This window comes from Perissodus microlepis, chromosome 13 (genome assembly GCF_051167445.1).
Source record: "Perissodus microlepis isolate ML-2025 ecotype Zambia chromosome 13, ASM5116744v1, whole genome shotgun sequence".
In the NCBI taxonomy this organism is placed as follows: Eukaryota; Metazoa; Chordata; class Actinopteri; order Cichliformes; family Cichlidae; genus Perissodus; species Perissodus microlepis.
Genome location: NC_140473.1, coordinates 14579469 through 14588424, shown reverse-complemented (window position 1 = coordinate 14588424; position 8956 = coordinate 14579469). Strand labels below are relative to the sequence as shown.

Sequence of the window (8956 nt, the reverse complement as noted above, 5' to 3'; positions counted from 1 at the left end):
TTGTTGGGCTTTTTTTCCCCATCCAGTTCCTTTTATTTTTTGTTTGACACATCATGTCTGAGAGGTTAATTTTAACCTGAATTTTCACTTTATTACAGTACTCAAACCATGGCCCGTCTAATCTCCCTGACTACAGCCTCGCTCAACCCCCAGCAGAAAAGGCCATAAGGCAAAGGAAGGGGGAGGAACTGTACCTCCCCTTTCACCCCCATAGCTCCTTCCCCTCCTACAGCCTGCTGCTATAATAGGAGATTGCTGCAGCAGATAGTTTCCTGGGATTCTTGGCGGGTGCAGGGCTGGCCTGACAGGATGATGGACACACACACATGGGCCTTAATGGAGACGCACTCCTCCGCACATGCCCACACACACACACACACATACACAGATGGTTTTACGTAGAGCTCACTAAACTTTAGGAAAGGCTGATGTAATCCCTTTTTAACTAATCTCTTTCCGCCCTTCTAAACAGACTCCACCCACACGCCCTTCTCATGCTCTATTTTCCTCTCCACCCTGGAACCAAGTCAGTCGCTGACAATCAGCTGTATGTTCCACTCATATCAATAACAGATGCAAGTTGCTGTCATAAAATCTTGTTTTGCTATTTACTTTTGGGCCTTTAATCTACGAGTACGGTATTTTAAAAAATTGTTTTGATTGATAAACTGTCATTTGTAACATGCCTCAGTAAAAATAATCTGTATGTCATAAACCAAAAGGCTCAATTTCCCCACTTAGGTTAGACATGATGCCACCACTCAGTTTCCTGCTCACTAAGTCCCTCTAGTGGGCAAATTTAGATTACAAAACACCCAGTTTTTACAGTTCTGTGCAGAAATGTGGACTTTTGATACAAACCTCTCAAGTTTTTGTACAATGCAGCTCTCCAGCTTTGCTTCAGAATAGCTTTATTGAGAAGCTGCCGGGGACTGTGAGCATTGATCACAAACGCTGAGGATGCTTTTCCTTCTGCTGAGTAAGGGGGAGCAGAGCTGTGGTTATGTGGCAAACAGCAGACAGGCACATTACTCGCTGCATTAAGATATGCTTTGTTTGTATAATCTCCATCCAGAAATGAGCCTTTCTAATTGATTCTAATTGATTGGGTTATTGGTCAGCTCCGCTGCAGGAATTAAAAGCAGAGACGATACTTTAGCAGGTTGTTTTGGCCCTTCACTGGACATAGGCCTGAATTCACTTTATGTCTGACTTTGGGAGCTAGGTATGTAAATAGTAAAAATTTAGTGTTGCACCTAATGTCAAGCAAAAGGAGCTGCATGTATGGATGACTCTTTCTTGAGTGTACGGCCTCTTTCTGTCTTACATTGTCTGCGTGCGTCTGTGGATGGGTGCATGTGCGCAGCGTCTCCCTGTTTCAGGACATTTTTTCCCCACATCCCTGCAAAAATATTTCATTACTGCAACAAAAGAAGCCCATTAACTGCACTGTAAGAACAGAGTTCAACTGCTGTCCCCCGTATTCACCATATTTGTCTGCTTTTCTGGCCACTCTCCAGCTAATTTGATATAACAATGCTCCACAAAACCGCCTCAGGACTTTTTTTAGGTGACAGAAAATTATCAATGATGCCACATGCACAGCTGAATGTCAACACCAACTTGACTTGTTTATGAAATATTAAAGCAGTGAATTATGGGCACCATGCAGAACTTAATGATGATCGGAGTCATTATAACTTCAGCATCCTTTGTTTTGGCTAATGATTAAATTCCACAACTGCTGTATTCAATTTTGGAGAGACTGAATGTGTTTTTCTGTGTCTTTTGTATGAGTTGGCCGGATTACGTCGTCCATACTGGTACATTTTGGAGAAGAAGCTGGTTTGTATAAGGATATTGTGTTATCATTAGCTGCCATGTCACTGGGCTCAACATCTTTGCTCTGGAGCTCTCTCATGCACTTAAAGATAAAGCATTATATGAAGGCGCAATGTTTTTGGTAATAATATTTGGGCCATTTTTAGATCCAGGAGAGCAGTTGCTACATAATGCAATATTTCTATACCTGCAGTGTTTTATGATATCAAATATGTAAAATTAAAAAAATGGCCTCCAGTTGAAACTTTTGTCTAAATTTGGGGATTTTCTCTGAAAATGTAACACGAATGTTGTGTGGGTTCATAGAAATTAAAACTCCTACCAAAAAGTCTTAAAGTCACAATCAGTAAAAGATTCACTTTATTGGTATAGTTTTCAGATATTTACAACATGCACACATAATGGTGTGAAAAAAAAAGAAGAAAAAGATGATCTGTGTACAACCTGGCACAACTTCTGACATTATCTCCCTCTCCTGTGTCACCAGGGTGTCGCCTCATCAATTATTGAACCACTACTTCATGGTAATACATAATTTCTTATCAATTATTCATGATAATGTGTGTGTAGTTTACTTAATTGTGTTATTGACTATCAAAAGTAATTTCCTGAAAATCCTCAAGGACGCAAATTGAATCAGCAACTACTGGTTGTGTGCACTGCGGTTAAGTATTCTCAGTCTGATCAGTCGATCTTATAGTCAAGAGTCATTCTAGTGAGGGGAGATATTTAACAATAATGAATCAACAAATATATTGCGCGTGATAAACTACGTTGTGAAGAGCCCTGAGGTGATGACAGATGATATTTTTTCAAATGTAAATCCAACATTAACAAATAGCATATATCATCTTTAATGGGGTTTATTAAAAAAAAAAATTTAAAAAAAAGGCTCGCAGAGAGGAGGGGTGAGCGCAAGCGTTCCTAAAAGTAAATAAATAATAAGAGTCACGAATGCTCTCCTCTCCCAGCTTTAAAGGAAGCTGATAAATAATGTATTAGAACAGATGGCTGGAGCGAGAGGCAACAGGAGAGGAACATGAGCGAGTACATCTTTAATTGTTTTAAAGAACATGTCACAACAGGACTGGTGTGTCCCCTGTCTGCTGGCACTACAGATGTGCTAACAGAGTGGAAGGGACAACTGCCGCTCTCTCGCTGAGTCTGCTTTAGCCTGCCTGGGGTTCACACATAGTCTGGCACATGTACACATTTACACTTAAAATGCCTGATTAATATTAAAGTGCACTTTCACTTTTAAACTCAAAAGAATGAGAGGCGATTGCTTGACCTGATGCCATAAACAATATATTGCCCAAAATCCTGCAAAACTCACTGTCCTGCCAGCCATTTGCACACTTACAGTTTACATGCATTAATGTTTACAACGTAACCACCAGTCCTCCTAATGAAAATGAGAGGAACAACATCAGGATTATTTAAATTCACATTATCAAATATGTCTTTGTCGCACACATATTGTATCTATGTAAGTCCATCGAAAGAGTCCAAGAGCGCATGAAGACAGATAATAGATCCAAAAACCACAGTTGTGCTTTTATGAGGGAACGAGGCCCCAGTTACTGAGCATTTCTCACAATCATAACTTACTGTCAAATAAATAGTTAAATGTTTGCATCCATACAGTGTGATATGAGAAAAGTCCGTCCCAGGCTGTTTCTGGAGTCAGTCATTTGTGCTTAGTTTCTCATACAGCCAGGCTCGAGTAGTTACAGCAGGCACAGTCACACAGATTTAGAGTATCGGTACATCCACGTTTGTGTCCAGCGCCTTCACTTTTTCTCCAGTGGTTCCTTAGAGCAATGAGGGTGCTTGTCAGGACTGCTGCCCAGGACTGGGACCTTGGAGGCCAAGGTGGGACTGGAGCTATCTCCCCCTCTTCCAACAGCGCCTGACACCTCAATGGGAGGACCCACCGAGGGTCTTACCACCCCAGCTGCGCTCACGCCGACTCCTGACAGGACTCCCACGCTGGCACCTGGTCCGGTTGCTGCACCAAGCAGGTTAGCAGACTGCAGCACTGCCTCAGAGTGCTCACGGGCCTTCATGCGCAGGGCGGCCACACTGGCTGTGCGGTTACCCTGACAACCATAGGGTGGCAGGAAGGACAAGCCCATGGGGTCCGAAACGCAGCACGAGCACAAGCCATTACCTGAAAAATGAGAATCAGTGGAATTTGTGATAAGACAACTTAAAAAAATAGATCTTCATCATCTTTATTACCATCTTTATTCATCAGTTAACAAAAATCATATTTACCTTTCAGAGTGGCGACCTGCGAGAGAGCCTGGGCATAGGTGGCAGAGTTAAGGAGGGTGCCTGGTAAGCAGGATGGAAAGAAGGGACCACCAGGACCCACTGTCCTGTTGATACTGGAGAGAGAATAAATACTTAATTAAGTATTAGGAATTACTTAATACTTAAATATCCAGGTATAACTTTAAACAGACAATTTATTCTAGTAATATATATCTAGAAATATCTACAGCTATTTCCAAAATACACTAATGAATTAGAATTATTGACTAATGATATGGAGCTTTCTCCAGAAGTTAATGTTGGCTATCAGAGTTTTGAAAAAAAAATTCTAGTTGAATCCAACAGCAGACTGGCCGACAGTGCTTCACAAATTTCCCCTTTAACAGGACGCTGTTTCACTAAGATAACTGTGACGACGGTCGTCTGTCTGTCTCTTCTCACCTTGGCTGCATCTCCAGTGGTTCTTTCTGTTTTCTGCCCTGGTCCACTGGGGACTGAGAGTTGATGCTGCGAGATGGAGGAGTTCCCTCACTCATCTGCTCTTTCCCTCCTTCAGGGTCCGAGCTCCCTCGCTCTGTCTTCCTCCACTTTGCTCTGCGGTTCTGAAACCAAACCTGCATTTGACAAAAAAAAATAATATTAATTAAAAATGTGAAAAAATAAAAAAGTACAACAAATTAATTAAACCATAAATTAAAACTGGAATTCTAAAATGGGCCTAATGACACATCGGCAGATTTAATAAATTCAGTTTAATTCCTTAGATTCAGGCTTGTAATCTACCTTGCATAATATTGAGAGAAATTGAAACTACATTAAATATATATTCACATTTTTTTTTAAATCTTGTTAACAGTAAAGTTAAAAGAAATATTCCCTACTTCCTTTGTTCTGTGACCTCTCTTATCAAGAGGCATTTGAACCTGTCAAAGCAATGCTCTGATTTCCCACAGTCCCTGACTTAGCCCCAAAACCTTCAGCATCCACAGAGCTGAGAGCACATATAGCCAAGTTCTGGTATCTTAATCGAATGAAGGTCAGTGCCTATAACAACATTTAATTGAGCAATTTTTCATTATCATATTTTAATGACTTCCCACTGACAGTTGTGCTGCCCAAGAGAGAGGCGGCAATGATGAAGTCGTTTATTTCCCTATTTAGTGATTGTTTGACAACATCAGATTCGATTAGGACTTGGTTCTAGCAGGCATTAATCATGATGTGTGAATGGAGGTTAGAGTCGGTGTGCATGTGCTCTGCATCCCTGCTATTGTACCGGGGGTATAAATGATGTCAACAGCCAAACAAAACACATGCATTCATTCGGCATAAAGAAAGGACAACATTTTGGTGGCAGGACAACAATACAGCCGATGGACTTATCTCACCCCTGCACCTTCCAGCTAGAAGTCGCGCCCCCCCACACACACCCATCTCTGAATGGGCTATAATTGCTCCATTAATCTCAATTTGCGGCGTGCTCTTAATGCGGGGGAGGCCCATTGACACTTTACACACACAAAAAAAAGGGGGGGGGGGGGGGGGGGGCAACAACACTACAACAGAAAGGAAATTTATTTTCTAATAATAATGTAAGTTTAATATCCCTGCATACTGCGGTGGATTCATGTTCAGATTTAATAATAGGAATGTGGTAATCGGATTAGGAGGGGAATAATTTGTTTACAATCCCTAATTTACAGCGCTGGATTCCATTATCAACCCAGCCATTGGGTTTAAGCGATAGTAAGATGACCCTGGGGAACAAAAGGCAAACTATTATATTTCCCACAATTAGATCTGCGCGCACAACAAAACCCAAAAGCAAATCTGGAATGCAGGAAATTACATACAGGACACATAACTTAATTACATCTGGCCAAGTTTATATACGCGCATATGTGCAGGGCAGGAGCGGAATATAAATTGGCACATTTAAGGTGCATGCTTGCCCATTTTTTCTTTTATGTACGCGCGCGTGTGTGTGATAGGATCAGGGAGATAGGAAAAGGGAGTTGTGGAGGCTACGGACTTTGCCCTCTTTTAAAACACGTTTTTTTTTCTCTCTTTTCTGGCTGTGTCACGAGAACGAGATCTGCGCGGATGATGTATTCCTACCTCAGAGACGCGGACAAATTAGTGAAGAACATTATCGCTGGTTAATTATGAATGACCGATTAATCAAGCTAATCTAATATTCACCATTATGTTGATGTTATTAAAGTGCATAGCCGGAATGACAGAGTGCCTTAATTTACCCTCTCTTGCATGGTCAAACGTGCCCAGAACACACCACTGCTGCAGCCATACCTGCACCCTGGCCTCGGTCAGGTTGATCTTCATCGCCAGCTCCTCCCGCGTGAACACGTCCGGGTAGTGGGTCTGGGCAAAAACAGCCTCCAAAGCCTCCAACTGCACATTGGCAAAAAAACAGAGGGCAGACTTTTAATTATTAAAATGATTTGCCAGTTGATTTGAATATAAGCAGACTATTCTCTTTCTTTCTGTCTTTTTGTAAAGAGACATAGTGAATAACGCTAAATAAAGATGTTAAAGATTAGCCTGTAATTGTAAGTACTTACAGTTAAATACACGCGTGACAATCCACAATTATAATAAAAATAATCAACAGATCTTTCGTCGTCTTCTATTTTCATATGATTTTATGGCATCATTGCCTCTGGGCTTTTGGAAATAAATTTGCGATAAAGGTTTTATTTTTATTTTATTTTTTATGTCTGTGGTGAATATCAGGGAAATTCCCCCCTGCCTTAAAATAGAAAACTTGCCCAACTTTGTATTTATTTCCTCCTCCTGTTGAAAGCTAGAGCGCCCTACACCTACTTTGCTTTAAGAGAAGTTTCAGCTAGGCCCATTTCTTTTTCTCTGATTTGCATATAGCCTATATATATATATGTGTGTGTGTGTGTGTATTTTTATTTTTATTTGTTCTGGTAAATAATTACCTGTTGCAAAGTAAATGTTGTTCTGTTTCTGCGCTGTTTCCTACGTAGAAATCCATCGTCAAAATCAGTTGGGGCGTGGTTGCCAAATCCGCCTGAATTCACTGAAAAAAGAGAGAGAGAGGGAAATTGGAAACAATTCAATCACTTGCCTACTTTTTTTTTTTCTTGTTGGATGCCAGCTTTTCATGCGTTTCCAATTTCTTGTTGCCTGGTTCACTTGCTGCTCTGTAACATCGGTTTTCCTCCTTTCTCACTGAATGCTCGGTTTAATCATTTGCTCTGAATGCTTTAATAAGGAGTTAATAACTTCATGATGTATTTAGGTAAGTTCAGTGATAAAAGTGATAAAAGAAAGGCTATAAAAATACAAATATTGGCCAAAGCAGGCACATTTTGTGTTTCCATTAGTTGCATGAAACATTGACGTTAGGTGTCTAAGGGGAACCATGACGGACTAAAAGCCATGACACCCAACATCTGTGCCCGGGACAAAACGCCCCTTCTGCCCCGGGGCCAAACCACCAGCTCTTCTCACCAAAAGAGAGCAGAGAGAAAATCAGACTTAACCCTTTACATCCATCGCTGAATTTGTGGGGGGAAATATACCGGCTGCTGTTTTGGACTTATATAAATATTACCAGAGATGCAATAAGCAACCAAGACTTTCAAGTTAAAATTTGAAAAGAGTGTTTTACATGCGATATTCAGATTCACAACCGAAACCGTTTGACTTACCTAGTTTTTAGTTACATATTACCACGACATAAAAAAATACATTTTATAAGTCGGTGTTGTTTTAATTAACAATTAATAACAACACATTGTGTTAAATGATTATATTATAATGATTTAGAGAAAGTAATGATAAATTCGGGCCCATTCTCAAGTCTCCGACAGCACACACACTTTACGCGCAGAATCACCGCGCGCTGTCTAAACATCACAAAAGTTTACAGAGAACAACTTTAAGAGTAACGTTAGAAATAATCCGTAGCTGGAAAAACTGCGAGACAGCGAACTTACGCGTGTTGGAGCGACAGCACTCTCCGTCCAGCTGAGGTGGACAGTGGAAGTAGAACATCTTTGCGCGCTTAAGAGACTCCGAAACGGAACCTGGAACAAAGACAAAAGTTTCATCTTAAACCCACAGACCTAGAGTAATGCAGATTTGTGACGGGAGCAACAAAAACACTCTTAAACCGTCAGCAGAAGATGCGGAACCGCGCGGGATTTGGCGAGATTCAAAGTTAATGTGTGAGAGCATCCTACCTGCGGTGAGGATGCTGATGTGAGTGAGTTAGCGCTTCGGAGAGAAGTGGCTGCTGCACTTCCACCGACTCTCTGACTCTCTGCCTGGGAGTGTCCAGATCTCTCTGTCTCTTGCTCCCCCCACACTCTTTCTCTCGCTCCTGCAAACACACACACTCACACGCACCCCCACGCACTACTCACTTCTCTCTCTCTGTCTGTCTCTCTATTTCTCTCTGGGAGTGTCCAGATGTCTCTATAACTGTATAACTGTCTACAGAGTGTTAAGGCTTTCAGCTAGTGTCGCAGAATCTCACGCCTAATTGGTCCTAATCGGATTATCACGGCTTTGTCTTTCTCACCCCCAACCCCTGGTGTGTGTGTGTGTGTGTGTGTGTGTGTGTGTGTGTGTGTGTGTGTGTGTGTGTGTGTGTGTGTGTGTGTGTGTCAGAGAAAGACAGAAAGAAGGAGAGGAAAGACATACCCGGGGTGGCAAACGGCAGCTCTGCTCTGGTGCCAAAAAAATTCATCACAAGTGATTGTTATTCCAGAGTCAAGCATATTCCCTAACCATAAACATGCACACATACCCACTGCACTTTTTATTTGGTTCTTTCATA

At 41.5% G+C, this 8956-nt stretch overlaps 1 protein-coding gene across 1 annotated transcript; it reads right to left on the bottom strand.

Moving 5' to 3' along the window:
* Positions 1 to 2173: 2173 nt before the first annotated feature.
* On the bottom strand, positions 2174 to 8623 carry drgx (dorsal root ganglia homeobox). Its single transcript, XM_084949506.1, has 7 exons — positions 8358 to 8623; positions 8112 to 8201; positions 7089 to 7189; positions 6433 to 6534; positions 4564 to 4736; positions 4123 to 4235; positions 2174 to 4015 (listed from the first exon to the last, which is right to left on the bottom strand). Exons 2-7 carry the CDS (start codon positions 8167 to 8169, stop codon positions 3636 to 3638), a joined length of 927 nt encoding a protein of 308 aa, XP_084805632.1. The 5' UTR covers positions 8170 to 8201; positions 8358 to 8623; the 3' UTR covers positions 2174 to 3635.
* Positions 8624 to 8956: the final 333 nt, after the last annotated feature.